This window comes from Antechinus flavipes, chromosome 4, assembly GCF_016432865.1.
Source record: "Antechinus flavipes isolate AdamAnt ecotype Samford, QLD, Australia chromosome 4, AdamAnt_v2, whole genome shotgun sequence".
NCBI lineage: Eukaryota > Metazoa > Chordata > Mammalia > Dasyuromorphia > Dasyuridae > Antechinus > Antechinus flavipes.
The window spans coordinates 114,973,900-114,997,418 of NC_067401.1; the positions used below are offsets into that span (position 1 = coordinate 114,973,900).

The following is a 23,519-nucleotide window of genomic DNA, read 5'->3' on the forward strand; positions in this document are numbered from 1 at the left end:
GCATCTCCGTGTTTAGCACAGTGCCTGTCACGTAATAATCGCCTAATAAATGTTTATTGACTGAATGATTGATAGAAATGAAGAGCAAGGGAAGAGTGGGGAAGAAACGGAGAAGGAGGGGAAGCAATGAAAGAGAAGGGGAGATGAGGACAAAGAGGAAGGGTGGAAGAGAGAATAGGTGAAGGGGGAGAAGGAGGAAGAGGAGGGAGGGAGAGGAACTTGGGATGGGGGTAGACAATGAGAAAAGCAAGGGAAGGATTCCAGAAGGGGTGGGAAGGGGAGGAAAGAAGAGAAGAGGGGGAGGAGCCTGACTACGAGGTCCAGCTCTCCTGGCCATCCAGCCCAGGCTCGTGCTCCACTATAAAAACCCTGAGACAGAAACATGACCGCAGGAGAGAGCGAGGTTCATTCTTGGTCAGACACGTGGCCAAGCTGACAGACGGACAATCGGACAGACAGCGGGACAGCCGAGGATGATCTTGTTCCTAATGCTGCTGGCCCTCACGTTGGCCCAGCTAGTGGCTCCAGGTGATTTAGCTCCCTTCTTCCCCACTCTCCTCCCTAGTCCTTCTTCCATTCCGGATCTATTCCAGGGACAGAACTCCTTGTCCGGTCAGTTAGGCGGATGGGTAAGAGGAATCCACTGTCTCGGGAACACAGGAGAGGTGGGAGTAAAGGAAAACATATCAAGAGATAAATAAGTGGATGGATGGATGGTTAGATAGAGACCGAGAAACAGGCAAAGACAAGAGACCGACAAAACACAAAAGATATAGACAAGCAGTCAGATAAGAGAAACAGAAAACTGGTGGAGATAGAGGGAGAGAAAAAGGGAAAAACTCAAGAGAAGATATTCATAGGTAGAGAAAATTGAGACAGAAAACCACATACAGAGGAGGATAGACAAGAAATATTGGAGAGGAGATAGATACCGAGAGAGATAAAGAGAAAATGGACAGACAAAAACGGACATAAAGAGACAAAGATACTAGGCTAGATAAGGAGATATAGATCGAGACAAAGAAATAAAAGGCAAAAAGAGATAAAAGAGACAGATTGAGAAAAGGGGAAGGAGGGGGAGCTTGAAACAGGGCAAAGAGACACACAGAGAAAAAGAGCTAGAAAACAAACAAAAAGATGTAGATAGAAACGAAGTTGGAAGCAGAGGAAAAAACGGAGAGGAGGTAGAGAGATGGACACAGGCTCGGGAGAAGAGAGGGAAAGTCGGGCACAAAGAAACAGACTAAGATCGAGAGACGGTGAATGCCCGAGACAGAGATACAAAGAAACGGTGAGACTAGACCAACGCCGAGAGAAAATAGTGCCAGAGGAGAGAGCAAGTTTCTTGGGTCCCGGGCAGCCAGCCACCACGCCTTTACAACTCTCCCTGTTCCGTGCTTGTTAGCCCTGCACCCTCCCTGTCCGGGAGCCTGCGGATTTGGGCCGAGTATGTGTTGGGTCTAGATGCCTCCCCTTCCCTGGGTGCCTCAGGGTCTCTCGGACTAGAGGTTGGTCTGTGATCAGATGGTCTAGTGGAGGGAGAGAGTGGACGCTCCACTACTGGTTTGCGGGCTCCCCCGCAATGTGCCCCTCCCAGCACGGACCTGGGGCTTCTGCCCAGGGGGAGGGGTGTCTGCTGAAGGACAGCCGGGCTCCGCTCCCTTCGGTGCCAGCCAGCTAGCTTCCCTGGGAGGGGGGTGGAGAGGTGGGGAGGTGAGCTCCCAGGAACTGCGAGGTCCTGGCTCAGCCGGTCTTTCCAGCCGGGGTGATTTTCGTTTAAAGATTAATAGCGAGGCAAGGTTCTTAATTATCAGGTTTAGGGGGAGGGTGTTAATATTTGATAAGAAGCCAGGATCCACGCAGCTGGGGGGCCGGGGAGGGACATTATCGCCTGCGCTGAATCGGCGCTTGTCCAACCCCATCTCCCCAACTCTCGCCTCAACCAACTTTTCTTGGGAAGGGAAAACTTCGGGACGTCTCCCTCCCTTTTACCTGCAGGCAGCCCTTACCTTCTCTAACCCCTTCCCCAAAAGTCTTTCAGGGAAGCCTGAGATTCTCAGACAGCAACAAAGACTGAAACGAGCACCAAAACTGAGTTCAGCAGAACTGAGTGTGTTATCTCTGGCAATCACTAGTTCTGTGACCTTGGACTTATTTAATTTCTCGGAACCTCAGTTACTTCATTTGCAAAAATGGAATCGCAGAACTGGCACTTTTTTATCTCCCAGGAGTTGTCTCTCTGAACTTGATTTGGGGGCTTTATTACTGAGGGACTCTGGCCAAGGTTTTCCTTTAAATCTTTCTAAGGCTCCCATTCCTGTAGTTCTTTTCCATTTCTCTCTTCTGGCAAATGTAATGGGGATTGAGGATAGGGCTCTTACTCCTGGCTGTTAAGTGATTAGATGCCAGCAGTGTCCCCCTCATTCTTTCTTTCTATCAGCGTCAGGAGAAGGGCCAGTGGATATGTGGGTCTGAGGAGAACCATGTGGATGATAGGGGAGAGAAAAAGATTGGAGAGAGAGTTAGAACTGAAAGGGACTGAACTAGTATAACTGGAAGGAAGTTGGTATTGGGTTAGGCAGCAATCAGTTATCTAGCATCTCTCTGCCCTCTTTTCCTTGTGGATTGGGGCAATAAAGATGAAATTCCCTTACACAATGATTAGAAGACGGCTTCTTTCTCATTCCTTTTTCTCTTTGCTCCATCCTTCCCATCAGCCCCACAATACACACATCCACACATACTCATACACAAGATACAGTTTTTGCCTGAATCTCAGAGAACCCTGGTTAGAGTCTTACAATCCCAACCCTTCTCCCTCCCTCCCAAATATCATCTATTTCTTCTCAACAACTCACCATTAAGGCTACCACTTCCCACTACCTCCAGAGCTTCAGGGTTCAGGTTGGATGTTTTTGGTCTTACCCCCTTTTCATTCACATTTCCTTTTGAAAGGAAGAAGCTTAAGTCTGGAGAGAAGCCAAATTGTTCACCTCCCAATGTGAGTTTAGTTGGGGAAAGGGAAGAATGGAGCCCATAGGTGGGGCTCATCTTTTATTCCATGCCCAGACCCCTGTCCAAGAGAATCTGAGACTTTGCTCAGAAACATGGGCTTTGCTGAGTTCAGGAACCCTGGGGTGAGGGGGATGGAGGTGGGGAGGAGTTGATGGGCAAGGTCCACAGGGGCACTTCTTTATTTTGCTCTCACACATGTTGCACATGCTGTGTGAGCTGAACGGGACACAGAGCCTCTGGGGTAGAGTTGGAATGAAGAGAAGGTACAGATACTCCCAGATTTCTGACTCCACTCCTTCTTGGGGCAGATGCACAAAGACAGGGACAAGGAATTGAACGTGAACAACCTTCTCTAATTAAGCTTGACTGCTTCTCATGGGATGTGGAATCAATTTTGGCAAGGTTGGGGTTCAGAGACAGCAAAATGTTGGTGAGACTAAGCTATGGCATCTTGAAATATAGATGCTCTTGTTCTTCGTGATACTCTTATTTGTTCGCTGTCACCAGCTTACAATTTCTGGCACCTTAATTTTTCCCTCTCATTCTATACTTCCCCAATTCACTCCACCCCCTACACTCAAGGTTCTGGCCTCTTTCGACACTATTGTTTCCCTGGTTCATTTCCTTTTGAGATGAGTAGGTAAAAGCATACCACAGTTCAAAAGTCAACATAATTAAGAACTGACCAGAGGTCATGGCTAGAAACCAGGGAAGCCTGGGGAGAGCAAATTCCTAGGGAGGGATGGGAAGTGATGTGTAGCTCCCAGCCCATCCATAGCTTCTATAGATCTGTAGATCAGTCTGACTGCCTTGGAACCCCAATGTCTAAGTTTCCTTTTTTTCTATTTACCATTTTATTGACTCCCTTTGTTTTTATACCATGGCCATTTCCCAATGTATCTCACCACCACTATTGAATAATCTCTTGTCATAAAGAAAAACAATTAAGTAAAAAAAGCAAAGGATTTGGAGCTAGAGATTTGAATCTTGTCTCTATCATTTTCGTCTTCTGGATCTCAATGTTCTCACCTCTAAAATGAAGGAATTGAATTAAATGTCTTCTAAGATCTTTTTCATTTCTAAATCTTGATCTGTTATGCTCAACTGATGACAGAGAAGCAAACATTTGCTTGCAGGAGAGATGTAGAACAGTTTTTAAAGTTGCTTCTTTTCCTGAAGCAGACAGTTGGGGTGTATGCTGGGAAGGTGGGAAAAAAGAGGTTTCCATCTCAACATCTGTAGGGTCCCAGACCCGTGTGTCAAAGAAAGTGAGAAGCCCCGGAAGGAGCAGGGCTATAGCATCAGCCGTGGGCTACAGTTGCATTGAGGAGCCCCAAAGAATCTCTGAATCATACCTCCTTACCAGAATATATTACTCCCAAGAGATCACAGATTAAGTGCCTGTGACCTTTTGCAGGCATGGAATTCGGGAGAAGTCCTCAAAAATATGAAGCCTATGACTCATTTTCCTAGGAAGAGACTTAGTCAGATTTCGGCAGATCAACCCTCCTTACCCTCACGTCCACAACCATCATGACCTGGGGGAGATCGAGACTTCCAGCCCATAATTAACTTCTCCCTTCCCTGTTTAAACCTGGAATCCTGGTGTCCATCTGGCCAATCATGTCCCCAAACCCTTTCTGCTGCCTTGGAGGGGTATGTTGTCCTTAGAAGTCCAGATGACCTTGTCTGTCCTGTGCATTCCCCATCTTCCATCCCTTCTGGTCTTCAGAAGCAATGGACCTCCTGATTTTGCAATAGAGACATCAATCCAGATGACTCAAGGTCATGTTATATGCAACTATCTTCCTGTGACCTTGCCACATGAACATCGAACACCCCCTTTTTAGCCCTTACTAAAGTAAAAAGGAGACAGGAACCTGGAAACAGATAGGGCTCAGTACTGAGAAGAAAGGTAAAAGATAGGGGTTTTTAAATTAGAAGTCCTGCTTCCTGGACCAGCCCAATGTTCTCCCTACCCTCACTGATCCATAGGTACATAGATCTGTCAGGGATACAGGCAGGAAGGACTTAGGGACTGAAGCAGTAGCCTTGGGGAGGGTAAGAGGTGAGAGTGGACTTGGCACCGGAGGGAGAAGGAGAGCTTGGCCAAGAATTTATTTTAATAACACAGTGTAGGGAGGGATGGAGGAAGGGGGGCAGTTTGAGGGACCTGTGTTAGCTTTCCATCATCTCAAATAAACTCACACGGCTGAGCCAGCAAATCTGATTGTTAAGCAAGGGGGAGGTCCCTGCGAAGTTAATCCTCCTTAGCAGAGCCAGCCTAATGGCCAAAAGAAAGACAGAATTGAATGTTCTAGGGGACTTGGCTGGTGGGTGGGGGTGGGGCTGGAGCTCCCATGATCGGAAGATCTTTGATAAACAGCAGACACAGAATATATGGGTATTTATATATTTAGGAGGAGGTGGGAGAGAGGGAGAGATGATAGGACACGAGCTAGAATCTATTCCGTTTCTCTTCCCTCCTTTGCCCTCTGGGAGCTTAAGCACAGCACCCAGGGGGCTGGTCCGTAGAGACTTGTGCATGCATCTCTGCAAATATCCATCGGTGCACTGGGATGGAAGGGTTCTCAGGAGACTGGAGATCTCTGCTTCCAATCCTCCAACCCCCTGCCCCAACCTGCACCGGATGCTGCAATGCATCCATCCTCCCCCTAGCTGATCAGATTCCTCTATCCTAATCTTGGAGGGAAGGGGCAGCTCCTCACTTTCCATATACCACTTCCACTTCAGGTCCACATGGGTTAAGAAATTAACTTTAGTGTCAGTGCAAAGATAACTTAGGGTACAATTCATCCTGTACTCGGGGATTTACAACCAAAGCTGGGAGGAGGGGTTCAGAAAGGCACCCTGTAGTCAGAGGTTAGGTCTACCTGAGTTGGACCTCTCAGAAAGAGAAGTTTCCAGGAGGGGGGGAAGGAGTGTGGGGGAGTAGTGGATACATTTCAGGAAAAGGGGATGGTGACGTGATTTGAGTGAGCAAAAGGCACAGAACCTGGCGAGGACAGGAATAGAATTGGTTGGAGAATAATCTACTTTCTTTGGATGTGAAGTATGTAAAGCATAGATAATAAGAATGGAAGGTAAATCCACATCCAGAGGAAGAACTATAGAGACTGTGGGTAGTGGATCAAAGCACGGTATGTTCATCTTTTGTCATGGTTGTTGTTTGCTTGTTTGTTTTTTTCTTTCTCGTGGTTTTTTCCCCCTTTGGATCTGATTTTTCTTGCACAACGTGACAAATATGGAAATAGATTTAAAAGAATCGCACATATTTAATCTAAATCAGATAGTTTGCTATCTTTGGAAAGGGGGAGAGAAAGAAGGGAAGGAGAAGAAATCTGGAACACAAAGTTTTACACACACAAGTATTTGGAAAAATAAAATACCATTGAAGGAAAAAAAAAAGGAATGGATGTTAAATTGGAGTGAAAGGGACTGGAAGTGTATGTTTCATTGTGTAAATGTTAAGAGAAAACCAATGCAACTTTTCTGAGTAGAGAACTTTTGTGATCTGGGCAGTGGATAAAGAAGATGACCCTGAATTGGACAAAGAGTGAATTTGAAAACAAGGAAGCCAAAAAACCAACTAGGAGGCTATTACAATAGTCTAGGAAAGAAGAGCTGAGGGGCTGGACTGTGCTTATGGGAATGGGAGATATTGGTGAAATTGTGAAAGAAGGGCAAGGCTGTAAGAGAGGAGGAAAGGGGAGAGATCCCTCTGAGATCACTAGCCTGAAGGTGATGTCATTAACAGAAAATGAAGGAAGTTTGAAGGAGGGGAAAGTTTGGAGAAGAAGGAGATCAGTTTTGTTCTGGATGTAATGAATTTGAGATTTCAGTCAGTGTCTAATTGTAAATGTCCAGGAGGCAACTGGAGATACGGAACTGGAGTCATAATTTGGGACATCATTTGCTCAGAGGTTATAAATGACTGAAGCTTGCAAACACACAGAGAGATGGTACTTTTTTTGAGTTTGTTTCTTTCAAATAAAGAGAAGAGGAAGGTCAAGGACAGAATTTTAGTGGACATTCACACACTAAAGGGATGAGAGGAAAATGAGGAGCCAGTACAGGATTCAAAGGAATAGCAGCTAGAAATGTGGAAGAACCACAAAAGGGCAGGATCACAGACTTCCCATTCTCTCCATATCTATTCCACCCCACCCCGTACTCATAACTGACACTATGTTTTATTTTCCTCTTTCAGAGCACTGGTGCTATGAATCCCAAGCTAAGAAAATATCATGTACAGGTGAGTTGGAGACTTCAGAATCTTTTCCTCCTTCCTAATTTAGGGAGCCCATCTATCATTTAATAATCTAATCCCACCCCAGCTGGGTCAGAGCAATTGATCAAATCCTTTCATCTCTGTCTGCCTCAGTTTTCTCATCTGTAAAATGGACGTCTTAACACTAGCACCTATATCCCAGGGTTGTGGTGAGAATCAAATGAAATAATATTTGTGAAGTGCTTTGCAAATCTTGAAGTGTTATATAAATACCAGCATTTTAGAAAGTGTCATTTCTTGAATTTTGGTTGAATGCACAACATGACAAATATAGAAATATGTTTAAAAGAATCACACATATTTAACCTATATCAGGTTGCTTGCTGTCTTAGAAAGGGGGAAAGAAGGAAGAGAAGGAGAAAAATCTGAACACAAAGTTTTACAAAAATGAACATTTACAAGTATTTGGAAAAATACTTTTGTAAATCACCTTTGACCAATATCTAATTTCTGGCTTGTTTCCCCCATCCCTCTAAGCATGCTCTTGATTCTATTCCTCCCACAACCACTCAGGGGGTTCTCAGAGAATGGAGACTTTTCTGAATCAAAAAATGTCTGTTCTTTCTCTCTTACAAGAGAAAAGCTATTAAAATAAAAACAAAGAAAGCAAAAATACCCAGTGATAAACTATAAAAACCCAAGTGGAAAACAGTTTGAGAATTCTCCATTGTTTCAAACAGAGAACTGAGAGTTGACTGTTTTCCATCAAGGACTTTCCCTCCCTCTCTCTCCCCAAACTCCACTCTGTTTATAAGTGTCAGAAACATAACTAGGGCCAGGTCTAAGGAGAAGTTGGAGGGGTATGGGTAAATGGAAAGAAACAGACTCATAGATTCACAGAATGTCAAATCTTGAAAGGATTTTAGGGATCTTCTAGTCCCATTTTAAAAAAAAATGTGTTGGTATCTTATTTTTAAATCACTTTCATTTCTGAATATATCAACACCTGCTCAAGGAAATATCCCTTATAAAGAAGACCCCCTTCCTATATCCCAAAGAAATCATAAAAAAGGAAAAAGAATCCACATATACAAAAATATTTGTAGCAGCTCTTTTAGTAATGGCAAAGAATTAGAAAATGAGTAGATGCTCATCAATTGGGGAATGGCTGAATAAATTATGATATATGAAATTAATAGAATATTGATGTTCTATAAAAATGTTGAACAGGCTGATTTTAGAAAGGCCTGGAAAGATTTAATGAACTGATGCTAAGCAAAACAAGCAGAAGCAGGAAAACATTGCTCATAACAACAGCAAGATTGTGCAATGATCAGTTATGACAGACTTGGTTCTTCTCAGCAATTCAATGATCCAAGGCAATCCCATAAACTTTAGATGAAAAATGCCATCTGTATCCAGAAACAGAACTATGGAGAGTGAATGTAAAATGTTCACTTTTTTTTTTTTGTTTTTTTCTTCTTGTTGTGGTTTTTCCCTTTTGTTCTGATTTTTCTCTCTTGACATGATTCATAAGGAAATGAATGTTAAAAAAAAAAAAGAATGTGCATATATAACCTCCCCAAAATGTCATTTTTATATGTAACTGGGGAAAATAAAAATAAAAAGACCTCCTCTCCCTGAAGGAAAGAAAAATTGTATAGTTAAACTAACAAACATCTCCATCAAAGTCTGATCATGTATCCTCAGTTCTACATCTGAAGTCTCTGACCTGTGCAAAGGGCTGAGAGAGGGGCATTTTCTTAATTATTTTCCATGGCTAAGCTTCTTGTTCATATAATTACACAAATGCCATATCATACAAAATAATCTGGATAACAGGCTATCCCTCTTCAGTCCCAAAACACAGGGCCCTCAAGTCCCTTAAAGATTCCTTTTCTAAAACCTGAAAAGGGTTAAGATGATGGAGAAAAATGTAATTAATACTGTTGTTATTCATTCATGGAATGGACATAATGAGAATAATATACCACACTTCTCAAAATACATCCCTACCACTCAGTATAATTTAGTATATTGATGGTGAAATCAGGATCCCTGAATCCTCATTACAGTATAATTATTCTCTAGCTGGAGAACCAATAACTTCCTTTCTCTGGAACTTCCTTTTCTTTTTCTCTGAAAAATGAGAGATTGAACTAGATGATTTCTGTGATGCTTTAATTTCATCCACTTAGTAGCTTAGCAGGTGCAGGTTCAACCAGTTCTATTTTATAGGAGAAGGGGTAGGTGGGAGTCTTGGGAAACTAACCTTACAGGAAAATTACATTTCCTCAGGTATCTATGGAGCAGTTGCTATGAACCTAGCTTCATAGTAATCAATCTATCAATCAGTAAACATATGTTAAATATCAGTTAAGGTACCAGGAATTCTGTTTAGTGCTGGGGATCCAAAGACAAAACAAAAAGAACAGTTCCCTGACCTCAAAGAGCTTACATTCTAATTAGGAGACAAAATGTATGTATCCAGGCTTTTCTAAAGTCTTAATGTAATGTTAATCTTATGGATTCACTTACACTTCTGGGACACTTCTGGGACACTATGCAAGATAATTTAGGGAAAGACTGTAATAGGAACTGGGTGGATCTTGAAAGGCTTGTGTAGAAAGTGATACTTATGCACTTCATCTTGAAGGGAACATAGAATTCTATGAGAGAAAGCTGAGAAAAAAAGTGTATTTGAGGCATAGGGTGAGCCAGTGAAAAGTCACAGTTCTGGCCCTTTAATGAAAGACAGGATTATATAAGGTCCACCCATCAGTAAGGAATCTTGCTTCACCCCAAACCTCTCTGCTGTAACTGAGACCCGGTACCAGTCTCTCTTTCCCCATCTTTCCTTCTCTCCTTTCTAACCTTTCAGAACCAAGCAAGTGGCCTGGGAATTGCCAGGACAAACAGCAGTCTCCAATTAACATCGACACTAAATTAGTCCTTCGAAACGACTCCTTGAAGCCTTTCCAGTTCGTCAACTATGACAAGAAGGAGGCACGGGTTATTGAAAACAACGGGCATTCAGGTCAGTCTTTTCTCCGTGTTAAGGGGAAGGGCCAAAGGAAGAGCATTGTTCTTTTGTCCCCTCCTTGGTACTTGGGAACCATCTGAAAAGGGAGGAAGAAAAAGGGAAGTGGGAGCTTCCACTGCACCTTCTTCTATTGCTCTAGGTACTACTTGGTTCTTCTCCATCTTGTTCTGTTTCATTCCAGCTTATGAAAGTCCACATCACCACCTTCATTCCTTTTTATTACTCTCTACGTTACTTCATCTTTCTCGATATCATTCCATCTCGTTCTACTCCATTTCTCCTCCATTTTGTTTCATTCCATTCCATCTTGTTTCATTCCATTCCATCTTCCACCATATTCTTTTCTTTCTTATTCCATTTCACTCTCTTTCATTTTGTTCATTCCACTCTGCTCCATCTTTCTCCACTCCACTCCATCTTGCACTCTTCTCCACTCTCCTCCATCTTGTTCATTCCATTTTACTCCATTTTTCTCCACTCCATTTCATTTTGCTCTTCTCAATTTGTCTCCATCTTGTTCCATTCCATTGCATCTTATTCCATTCTATGATATTCTCTTCTTTCTTATATCTACTCCACTCTATCCAACCTTTCTTTACTCTATTCTCCTCCATCTTGTTTATTCTACACTACTCTATTTTTCCCCAATCTATGACATCTCACCCCGCTCCATTTATTTTGCTCTGTTTCCACATGGCTTATATTCAGAAAATGAATGCTCTCCATGTTCTGGAAGCTCTCATTCGTAAAACAATTTACAAATGAGTAGGAAAAAATGAGTGACAATCTGCTCTAAGCTTTTGTTGAATTCAGATAAAGGCCAGGCAGGTTCTGTCTTATCAGGATTTATTAAGGTGAGCTTTTCATGCTGAGACAGGGAAATGAGAAACACCTATTTATTGGATAAAGGGGAAAAATACAAAAAAAAGAAAGTAGACAAAGACAGAGAAGTTTGTCAGGATGATGATTCTAATGTGAAATATGAAGCATCTGGACCAGAGGACCCCACAGACTCTCATCCTTTTCTTTTCATACTTTTGTCTCATCAAGTGCAAGTGGCGCTTAGTGGCTCAATCAAGATCTCTCAAGGTGGCCTGCCGGGGACTTATAAGGCAGTCGCATTCCATCTGCACTGGTCGGACTCTGTGAACCGGGGCTCTGAACACACCATCAATGGGAAATCCTATGCCATGGAGGTGAGGGGCTCATCCTTCCAAGGTCTGGAGAGCTGCAGTCCTATTCCCTTGTGGGGTCTCTGGGATTTGGCTTAAATCATGGTATGATAAAAGATGAAAGCTGGAAATGATTTTAGAGGACTATCCTCGTTCTTTTATGTGTAAATATATATGGGTCCCCACTTTCATATATATATGGAGCAGAGAGGAAAAATGACTTGCCCAATATCACATGGTTAATTAGTAGCAAAACAGGAATTAGGACCCAGATACCAGAGACATACTCTCTGCGCCCTTGTCCTTTCCAAGCTTCCCTACTCCACCACTGCCCTGATCTCATTATGTCTCTTTACTCATGGCACAGTGGAAAGAACACTAGATTTGAGATCAAAGGATCTGGTTTAAATCCTACCTGTCACTACTTGTATAACCTTGGACTAGTCACTTCATCTCTCAGGCTCTTTCAATTTCCTCATTTTTAAAGTAAAGATGAGCATCACCCCAATATGCCATTGGTCCTCTTCAAAAATGAAGGCTCAACAAAATAAGGGAGTTGTATTAGATGTTCTCTAATATCCCTTCTGTCTTTAAACCTATGATATTATTATTCCACAATTTATTTCCTTTCTCTGGGCCTCCATTTCCTTATTCATCGTCCTCATCCTAGAACTCAGAGACCACTAAAACCTGAGGAAAGAGATCTGGGGAAGACCAGGGACATAGCTAAAATGAAGGTACCCATCCTAACTCTTTGTCTCCTGGTTTTTTTTGCTCCAGATGCACATTGTCCACATCAAGGACAAATATTCTAGTGTGTCAGAAGCACTCAATGGGAATGAAAATAATGAAATCGCTGTGCTGGGATTCCTAATCAAGGTTAGAACCTCCTCTCCATTCCCTTGTCCTCTCTCATTCCTATCTACCTGTCCGAGTCTGCCTTTCCCCTTTTCTACTCTCCTCTAATCACCAGAAGACAAGGATATGCCATCACACAAGACTGATAGGCAATAGAAGAAGAGGAGAGAGACTGCCTTTATCTGTCTTTCCTTCTCTTCTTCAATCTCTCTTGATCCTTCACTCAGTCCCCCCCCCCCCGGGCTTGTCTGTATGTTTTTTCTTTCTTTCTTTTTCTTTCTTTCTTTCTTTCTTTCTTTCTTTCTTTCTTTCTTTCTTTCTTTCTTTCTTTCTTTCTTTCTTTCTTTCTCTCTTTCTCTCTTTCTTTCTCTCTCCCCTCTATGTCTTACAGGCATGGGAGAAGATGGTCAAGCCTAAGCCAAAGGACAGGGGTCCTTCCTTCTGCTAATATATCTGAACACCATGGAACATCTCACTCAATTATCAATCAATCAAGGGATGCCCTGAGATGGAGCCCAAGAAACTGAACTCAAAGATTCTTCCAATCCTTCCCCTTAACATACCCCTCACTGCTATCCAAGGGTCACTGCCTAGCCTATAACAAGATCATTCTCTTTCCAGGCTTCATCTGAAAAACATCAAGGCTTCTCCAATCTGGTGGAGAACCTGAAGAAAGTCCCATACAAATGTGAGCCATGACAAGCACCTCCTATGCCCTAGCTAGGGACATGGGTGGGAGGAGGAACCTGAGGGAGGAAATACGTGTGTGAGGGATGAAAGTGAAAGAACCGGATGGGAGAAGCAAAGGAGCAGGACCCTGAAGTTTGAACCACCCTGACCCTCTGGATAAGTTGCTAAAACTGGTTGGTCGGGGCAGCTTTGGGGAAGAATGATTCTGACAATCTGTGGTTAAGGTAAGGTTGAGGATGAGGGGATCATCTGGCAGAATCAGAGGCTAAGAGTTTAGGGGATAAAGCTCTTCTATCTGTAGGAATCAGGAGTATGATTGTAGTAAAGAACTGGAAGAATAGGAAGAGATCTGATGGGCAAGACTTCGAGAATAGTCTGGGGACTGGAGGGGAAAGGTCACAGGGGGATTTGTGGTTTGGATAATTCTGAGGGTCCTTTTGTCTTGGTTCTCCCTTAGCCAAAGATACCTCCCTCAAAGAGTTCAGCCTTTTTGACCTCCTCCCCAAAGTCGATAAGTTGAAACATTACTACCGATACCAGGGCTCCCTCACTACTCCTGATTGCCAAGAGAAGGTCATCTGGACTGTGTTTCAGGAACCTATCCAACTCCGTGAAGACCAGGTAACATCCGGGGGTCTCAGCTTTAGACTAGTTCCCCACAGGGACTGTGGGGCTAAATGGGGGGCTCGAGGCAAGGTAGGAATGGAATCCTTTTGATCCGCTGCTGTTGTGTGCCTGCTCTCTGCCCTGGGAAAACCCTAGAGGGATACACAGGGACATAGCTTCAGAGAACTTGCAGTCTAGTTAAGAAAACCAAACTTCAATATATGAGTCAGAGAGAGAACAATACAAACAGTTCATAGGATTTAGAGCCGGGAAGATGCTTAACAAACTGAATACAAATCCCTGGTTTTATAGCTAATGGGGTTTGGCTTCTGCTCGATTGGGCTTGAGGGTCTCGGCTGAGGGCTAGTCTAATTCAGCACGCACGGCAGGCCGGCCACCAAATGGTCATTTGGGGCTCCCTCTGCTCCGTCTGAAAGTCTCTCCCCAGTTCCCAACAAGAAAAGCAACGACATGTCCCGGGACCTGACTCTCCTCCCATACATACCCTCCCTCTTCCGACCATGCTCAAAAGCCGAGTTCTGTCTGAGCCCCGTCCGAGACCCTTTTGTCATCTATAACGAGAATAGAAATTAACCCTGTAACACAGGGATAGTGGGAGCGAGATGGGGGGAGAGGGCTGAATTTCCTCTAAGGGGAGCAAGCCAAAGGAACAGGGAGGAGGTGATTCACCCCGGGTTGTCCGTCTCATCTCTCCCAAACATCTTAATCAGAGAAGGACCTTCAAGAGGTCACCAAGACAGGAATGCAAAGGCCTCAATCAGAGAAATTAAGGCTCTAAAGTTTGAAGAGGGATTGATCAAGGTCAAGAACATCAGCTCTGAGCCAGACATTGAGCCAGGCTATGGAAATACAAAGGCAAAAACGAAATTAGTTCATTCCTTCAGGGATCTTGCCTTCTACGGGGTGTATATATAACACACACATACACATGCGTACATATGTGTTGTATTTGTGTGTGTCTGTATGTGTGTGTCTGCAGATATTTGTAGATGCAAAAGATGGGGCAGATACTTGGGATTGGGGACAGGGTCAGGGAAGGCTTCTCTCACAAAGTGATGCTTGAAGGTGCTTCCGAGGAAGCGAGGGAGCCTACGTGGCTACTGAAAGGATAGTAAAGTCACCAGAATCCCTGGCCCTTTTCAGATCTTGGAATTCTCCAGGCAGCTGTTCTATAATAAGGAGGATGAGGAAAAAATGCCCATCATAGACAACTTCCGGGAAACACAGGCGCTGGGGAATCGCCGGGTCTATACCTCCGGGGTGGGGATGGCATTGCCCCACGCCTGGCCCACGCTCCTGGCCCCTCTGCTCACCTACTTCCTGGCTATGTCCCTCCACTGAGAGACCTCGGATCCATGGACATCTGACCTTCTGGACTCTGGATTTTCACAAAGATACTGTATAGATGTGTGTGTGTGTGTGTGTGTGTGTGTGTGTGTGTGTACATATATATATATATTTTTAGATAAACTTTTCCTTAGCACCTCACTGCTGCCCTTAAGTAGCTCTATTCTTTGTTATAAGTGGGACATGTCTTATCTTAATAACACTCCCCATTGCCCAACTCAAACTGGTCCCAGCCTTGCCTTGTTGGAGGGGATAATGCTCAGAATTTCCTCCAACCTCGGTCGCTGAGCCTATTTGGATTTCCCCTCCTTCTGCTCACATTGTGAAAGACCAAAGTTAGTCTTTGAACTTCCTCCTACCTGCCCTTTCAGCCTTTCGCTGGCCTGTCTCCACCCTGGGTTGTCTGGTCCAACTTGCCCAGTTCTAAGCTGGATGGCAATCTAACTGAAGTGTTAACTGATAAGACTCTAAGATACCTGCCCTTTCACAAGGAAATCTCTACTTTATCAAGGTCTTTGTGACACCATTTAAAAAAAAGAAGAAGAAGAAGAAGACCTAAAGAAATTAGAAAATTCCACTAGCAAGGGAATCTCTGTGATCTAATTCAATGAAACATTTAGCTAATCTCAATCAATCAAATAATAAACATTTACTCAGTCCCTTAACTACTCTGTACCAGCCTGCACTGTCCTAGGTGCTGGCGATAAAAAAAAAAAAAATCTGATTGTGGGATATATTGCCCATTTATTATTAGGTCACTTCCAAATACAAAAGATGTCATGGGGACAAAGCCATTCCCGTAAAGGTGTCCCCCTTTCAAGGACCCTGGGATGCTAGAGTTGGAACAGACCCTAGAAATTGTAGTCCAACTAGGGGAGGAAACTGAAATCCATAGAGAAAAGGGACTAAACCAAGACCACATGGCTGGTTATTGGCAGAATATGGGTTACAACTTCGGTCTTCTAGCAGCAGAGCAATTCTTTCCTCCTGTACCAAGAGAAGAGGGGCCAGGGAGGGAAAAGAAAGGGAAAGCAGAGAAGAGGACCAATAGCTTAGGAACAATAGCTTACATAACAGCTAACACATGGATCTAAATTTTGCAAAATCCTTCCATTGAGAATCACAACAAACCTGTATGGGGGCTGTTGCTAGTATCAAACCCATTTTATAAATGAGAGAATTGAAGCTTAAGGTTAAGTGACTAGTCCAGGGTCACACAGCTAGTGGTGTCTAAGGCTGATTTTGAACTCACCCTAAGCTGTATACTGATGGAATTTGGGAGAGTACAGAAGCATTGAACTCAAAAAATATATTAGGGTTTCAAGAATTTCCAAATGTTGGGGTTCCAAAAGCATATTGGAGTTATGGGTTGATGTCGTGAGGTGTCTTGAAAGAATTTGTAGGCTTACATCTTCTCCAAATCAAGAGGCAAAGATTTTATTACACTGCTAACAACAGGCTAAATCCATATGGGTTTCTAAGCAAAGAAAAGGGGATACACATAGGTTTTTATAAGGGAAAAATAGCATCATATTTTTAAATATCTTTTTATTTACAAGTTATATGTGTGGGTAATTTTACAGCATTGACAATTTCCAAACCTTTTGTTCCAAGTTTTCCCCCTCTTTCCCCCCACCCCCTCCCCTAGATGGCAGGATGACCAGTAGATGTTAAATATATTAAAGTATAAATTAGATACACAATAAGTATACATGACCAAACCGTTATTTTAGCATCATATTTTGAATTTCAGATTCAATATAATAACTGTGGAGATTTGATGATTTATCAATGCGAAGAAATCAGCTAAGAATTCAACAGGAGGTTGAAACCTGGTGTTTGCACTAGAGTAAAAGTCCTCAAAAATAACAAAGGTTCAATTAAGATCAAAAAGACAAGATAATCTGTGATCCTCACTGCTTGCCTCGGGGAATAGTTTAGGATGTAAAATTCTGGCTTTCTGTTGAGAATGTCATTCCCAGCTACTCCGGAGTTTTCTCCTCTACCCTTATCATATACTATCACTTAGCTTTCTCTCAACAACAGAATCAGAATCTTTATAGATAATAGAGAATCATTCTCCCCAGACCTCCAAAGTGAGATGTCACAGATCATTTTTCCTCTTTTTCCAGATTAGAAGGTATTTCATTCTTTCCTTCTCTGTAAGTGGGAACACACAGAAAGTGCCTTTTGCAAACTCGCCTGGGTCTCCTCAGACCACAGGCACCCTTCTCCTCTTCAGTTTTTCACTTCTTGTTACCCCCATACCTGGACCACCCCTGAGGGAGCCCTGAGGGATCGTGAGAGAAGAGGGCTTTGTACGGAGCCCTGGCCATGTGAGGTCAATGCCCCCAGGCCTAGATTTCCAGTTGAAAAGAAAGTACTTATCTTGGAGTTTCAAGCCATTCCTTAAAAATATCAGAGACCACTTACGCTAATGGAAGTTGTCCGGGCTAATCTTAATGAAACCACTTAACTGCCCAGAACTGTGGGTCTCTGTTGGAGGAGAGTTTCTAAAGTCAAGGGGACACAATTTGCATCAGAATCATTTAGGAAACACTTGTAAGAATTGTGGACTTTTAGTCTTGAGAAGAAAAAACCTGGGGGAAAGAAAGAGAAATGTCTTCAAAAATCTGAAAGTTTTCACCCACTTAAGAGGAATTGATCTGGGTGAAGTGATAGTGAAAGGAGACCAAGATAGTGAGTCAGGTTTTGGTGTTAACATAAATAAATTTCTAGCAATTTTGGTAATAGTAACAGTAGCTAACATTTCTATGATATATATACATATATTTCTACTGATATATAACAGTATAAGTACAGGCAACAGACTAAGTACCTCCTTTGAATTTCATAACAAACTTGAGAGGTAGATGCTATTATTATCCCCATTTTACAAATGAGAAAACTGAGGTGCACAGGGGGATAAGGGACTTGCCCAGTATCGGGTAGGGGAGGTCATGTTTGAATTCTAGTTTCCCTGACTCCAGTCCTGGCACTCCAACTGCTGTGCTGGATTTAAAGTTATGGGAGTTGGACTGAAGCCCAATTCTGCCTTTTATTAGCTTGGACAAATCACTTAGCTAATAAGCATTTATTAATAATTTAGTATTCGCCAGGTACTGTGCTAAGTGATGAGCAAACACAGCCCCTGCCCTCGGGGTGCTCACATTCTAACGGGGGACATGATGTGCAAACAACTGTGTCTATATAAAATATACAAAGGAGATGCTCAGGCTTCGCATCTGTAAAATAAGAAAGAACCATTGGAGCTAAAGCTCTAAATATGTGACTCCATTAACAAACTTTTTCTTTTTAAAACATTTTGTTTTTATTCCAAAACTGACACGAAAAAAAACCCCACAAACATTTGCATATACATGGTACAGAATCAGGGTTGTACATAAAACTGCAAGTCTCTATTTCATAGAGTTTGCTTTAAAAAAAAAAAAAAAGCCCAACAACATAGAATACAATAAATCTGTATAGCTTTCAAAGCTGTCCTGCTTATCTGGCCTCCTTTCTATCCATTCCTTCCTTCTTTTTCTCTGTATTTTTTGAAAAAAGTGCCTCAATGACCTTTTTTTTTTCATTTATTTTTCTTTCTGTTCTTCTCTTTTCTTTTTGCTACTTTATCCCAGTCCTCGTCCCCCATCCCCTAATCCCTTTTCACTCCCAAATTGAAAAAAAAAAGAAAGAAAAACAAAGAGATTTCCTTTCCAAAAGGTCCTAAACTCCGAGTTTATGGTGACTTTAAAGCGGATTTCAGGATGACCTTTCAGGAATGTGGCGAGGATTTCTGCATTTGGTGAAACCATCCAGATTATCTGCACTTGAGTTAGGGCAGCCTTGCAAATGTTTATGAGATCTTGAAGGGCTTCCTTCCACCTCTTGAGAACGAGAACAATTTGAGCTAGGTGATCTTTAGGGACCCTTTTAGCTGGAGGCTGTTTAATCTCTTCCCAAGTGCTTGGGTTTCTCCAGTTCAGTCAGAGGGGAGCCCCAGCAGGAACTCACAAGCAATAAATAGTTTCTTTTCTTGCTGACCTTAACCACCATCTACACTTGGCGTGACTACCAATAAATAGCCATGGGAACAGCTCACTACCTCCACACCCTCCCGCCTTGCTCACACACGATCCGAGTCACCGCTGACCACATGTCCCGAGCTCCCGGGGCCAGCCTGGTTTCCATAACGGCAGCAACAGCCGGGGAGGGCCTGGGGGCTCGGACGCTGGTCTCCTCCTCCCTTGGGCTTTGGCTGGGATTGCCTGTGAGTGATGGGGGAATGGTTGGGGTTGGTGGGGGGCAGGGGAGGTGAAGTGGAGATCCACAGATCCTCAAGCCTGGACACCTGGAAAGTGCTGGAGCTCTTTCCTTTTGGGGATGAATGCATCCTCTTCCCCGAGTTTCCCCCTGGAAGGCATTAGCTTCAGGTTTGGATGTGGGCTCTAAGACGCACATAAATGTTGCCTCTGTCACTTAGCCCCTCCCTAACCCGCATCCTCATTTCTCTTCTGTATAAAATAAAAGAGTTGGATTAGATGAGCCCTGGTATTTCTCCTTTGATTTCGGAGCCACAAAGAGGGTGAATCCTATTTTCCAAAGCAAAAGTATTCCCCCTTTAACCCGGAACACCCATTACAAAGAATACAGGGGCCCGAGATGCTTAGAAATATTAGGGGGGGCATCCTTAGCACCCTCCATTATAGTCTCAGCCAGAAGAGGAGACGGAGCTAGAGCACAAGGTCTCTGGGACCAGCAGGAACAAAAGCAGCATTGGCCAAGGGATCTTTACCCCTCCCCCAAGCCGTTGCCCCTCACTAGGCCCCCCCTCCCCTCTAGAGGGTGACCCTACAGTAATAACTTGCAGAATCAGTCCTGGTTTTTCCCATCATGCCTCTGTGTGAGGCCGGGACGGTCCAGGGGCCAGAATGAGCACAGCTTGTCCAGTGACAGGGAACAAACTGGCCAGACTCTATTCTGTGCACACGAGAAAACCAAGGTGGGAGGGCGGGAGGGGGGCCTGCTGGGCCAGGCAAGGAATAACGTGCCAGCTCACTCGCTGACTCTGGCCCAAGGTCATCCAGAGAGAGGCCCGGGAGGGGGGACCCCGGGGTCCTATTTCCCAGCCTAGGGGTTCTCAGGAGAGCTGCTTGTTCTACTTCCAGTGGGAATTCCAACTGTCAGAAGCAAGAGACAAATGTCCTCCCCTGGGGGGTCCTGGAATGGCCACCTCCAGCTGGGGTCATTCAGCCTTTTGTTCCCAGCTACCCTGAGTGGAGGAGAACCTTTCTCATTTTGAAAAATTCCTTCTCCCTCATCAAAGAGATTAAACCTCCTAAACCTCCCTCCCTAGGAAAGGGATTACTGCCTGTTCTAGGGGCTCCCGGCTCTCCTCAGACAGGATCGGCGAAGTCCCGTTTCGTTCCTTCCTCCTTCCTCTCAGGAAGGATGGTCAGGGGGGCGAGCTTTTTCCCATCCCAAGCCTTGAGTCCTTGAGAGACAGCAAACCAAAAAACACCACCTACCTATGGTTTGCCATTTCATGTTGCTCATTTTTATGTTTTATCGAGCTTAGATAAAAAAAAATGTTATTGCTCTTTTGTGTTTGATGAATTATGGCACAGAGAGAAAATAATTTATTTTTGTGATTGATAAAAAGCATTGGAATATAAGCTCATTTTTGTATACCTACAGAAGGCATCTTTGGGAGGGCTACTGTAGTCAGTCAACAAACATTTTTTGTGTTTCCTGTTGTAACAATGGAGAAACTGAACAAGACAGAGATGAGAGAGTATTTAATAATTTATTAAATGGAGAGATAGACTGGGACCAATGGATCCATGGTTTGGTCCCAGGGCTGAATGAGAGTTCTCTATGATGTATATACACGTGGCTCAGACACAGGGGGGAGACTGAGGCAGGGGAGGAGTCTGGGTGCTGAGAGCAGGAACACGGGACTGACAGGGTGGGATGAGCCACTAGAGACGGGGACCACATAATCAGGGGGAGGTACCCCAGATATAGGGAGAGGCATCTTGATAAAACGGTACCTGATATTCTGATAGCTTGGGATGGGGAGAGGCATTCTGATATTCTAAAACATGAGATCTTTTATCCTTATCAAGTATTCTGATAAAGAGGGAGAGGAGGTTTTGCAGAACTGAGAAGCAGGGAAACCGAGGCAGGACTGAGTGGGATAATTAGGGAAACTGAGTCAGGGCAATAAAAGAGAACTATGGCATAACACTATGTGCCATCCACTTTCTGTTCATCCACTATTAAAACTATCATTATTTATTCTTCATTTTATTCCATTTACTATTAATCATCACCATAATAATAACAAAAACATAGTTTTTCTCAATAGTATCTTATTTTTTAAATTATATATAAAGATAGTTTTCAACATTCATTTTTGTAAGATTTTGAATTCCAAATTTTTTCTTCCTCCCTTACTTTCCTTTTCCCCAAGACAACAAATAACTTGATATATTTATATATATACAATAATTTCAAACACATTTCCATATTTGTTACATTGTAAAAGAAAAATCAGACCAAAAAGGAAAAGCCCATAATAAAGAAAAAACAGAAAAAAGGTGGAAATAATATGCTTTGATCCTCATTCAATCTCCATAGTTCTCTCTCTGGATGCAGATGGCATTTTCTATCACAAGTCTATCAGAATTGTTTTGAATCACTGTATTGCTGAGAAGAACTAAATCTATCACAGTAATCATCATATAATCTTGCTTTTCCTGTGCACCATGTTTAGGTGTTCCCTAACTGATGGGCATCTAGTTTCCAGGATCTGAATTTTGTGTATTTGCTATAGAAAGATGATTGTAGAGAGAGGGGAGAGAGACTACATGTTATAAGAAAGATGAGATAACTCAGGAGGCATAGTGGATCAGAGATTGGGCAACACATAATGGAGTTAATCCTGCTTCAGCTATTGACTTGTTGTTTGTCCTATAGGCAAGTCACTTTATCTCTCTCAACCTTGTTTTTTCCTCTGCAAAATGGAGTTGATACATGTATGATAAATATATTATATTGCTTGCCTTCTTAAGAGGTAAGAGATTTGGGAGAGAAGAAGAGAATTTGGAACTCAAAACATAAAAAAAAGTTAAAATTTTTACATATAATTGAGAAATATTTAACAAAATAAATAAAAATGTATCTTAAAATGATGATAATGATAGCATCTCCTAAACAACGGTGTTATAAAATAGGGTATTTATGTGCTTTGTAAACCTTAAATTATATGTGTTTTTCAACTCTGAGGTACCACCACACACCTCTCAGATTGGCTAAGGTGACAGGAAAAGATATTATTAAATGTTGGGAGGGAACGTGGAAAGGATTGTGGATAGAGTTGTGAACTGATCTCCCCATTCTGGAAAACAATTTGGAACAGGCTATCAAACGGAACACCTTTTGATCAAGCAGTTTCATCACTAGATCTGTATCTCAAAGAGATAATAAAACGCGGGAAAGAACCCACATGTGTAAAAATGTTTGTAGCAGCCCTCTTTGTAGTGGCCAGAAACTGGAAACTGAATGGATGTCCATCAATTGGGAAATGGCTGGATAAATTCTGGTATATGAATGTGATGGAATATTATTGTCCCATAAGAAATGATGAACAAACTGATTTCACAAAACCTGGAAAAACCTTCATGAACTGAACATAAAGTGAAGTGAGCAGAACCAAGAAAACACTGTACAACAGTAACAGAAAGATTAGATGATGATCAACTATGATGGACTTGGTTCTTTTCAACACTGAGGTGATCCAAGATAATTCCAAAAGACACGATAGAAAGTACCTTCTGCATTCAGAGGGAACAATGGGGACTGAATATGGATCAAAGCATAGTATTTTCACCTTTTTTGGTGGTATTATTTGCTTGTTTTGTTTTTTCTTTCTTATGTTTTTTTTTCCCTTTTGATCTGATTTTTCTTGTACAGCATGACGAATATCCAAATATGTTTAGAAGAATTGCACATGTTTAACCTTTGTCAGATTGCTTGTTGTCTTAGGAAAGTGAGAAGTAAGGAGAGGAGGGAGGGAGAAAAATTTGGAACACAAGCTTTTGCAAAGGTGGATGTTAAAAACTATCTTTGCATGTATTTGAAAAAATAAAATACTATAAAAAATAATTCTCCTCCCCACCCCTGCAAAAAAAAAAAAAAAATTCAGATCCAGATATTACAGGAGCCAAGCAAAATCATGGTTTCTCAAAGGCTCAGGCCATGTTAATTTCCTCATTGTTTTGATTCTTGAGATAGTTCTTCCTAACTCTCCTTTTGTCTTTGAGTAAATACTGAGGGATTTAACATATGTAACTGGGTTTTCACCCAAGTACATTGATTTTTGTAATTGAATAAAAGCGTTGGGATATAAACTCATTTTCTGTAGATCCATGGAAGGTATTTTTGAAAGAGCTACAGAGTCAGTATCTCTGACATTTTACATGCAGCTGTGTATTAGAAGATTTGATTC

At 42.6% G+C, this 23,519-nt stretch overlaps 1 protein-coding gene across 1 annotated transcript; it reads left to right on the top strand.

Annotated features, from left to right (window-relative positions):
- Positions 1 to 378: 378 nt before the first annotated feature.
- On the top strand, positions 379 to 19,552 carry CA4 (carbonic anhydrase 4). The gene is made up of 8 exons (XM_051994096.1): positions 379 to 528; positions 7,247 to 7,291; positions 10,149 to 10,304; positions 11,361 to 11,506; positions 12,263 to 12,361; positions 12,962 to 13,028; positions 13,488 to 13,651; positions 14,801 to 19,552. The coding sequence occupies exons 1-8, from the start codon at positions 474 to 476 to the stop codon at positions 14,996 to 14,998; spliced, it is 930 nt and encodes a 309-aa protein (XP_051850056.1). The 5' UTR covers positions 379 to 473; the 3' UTR covers positions 14,999 to 19,552.
- Positions 19,553 to 23,519: the final 3,967 nt, after the last annotated feature.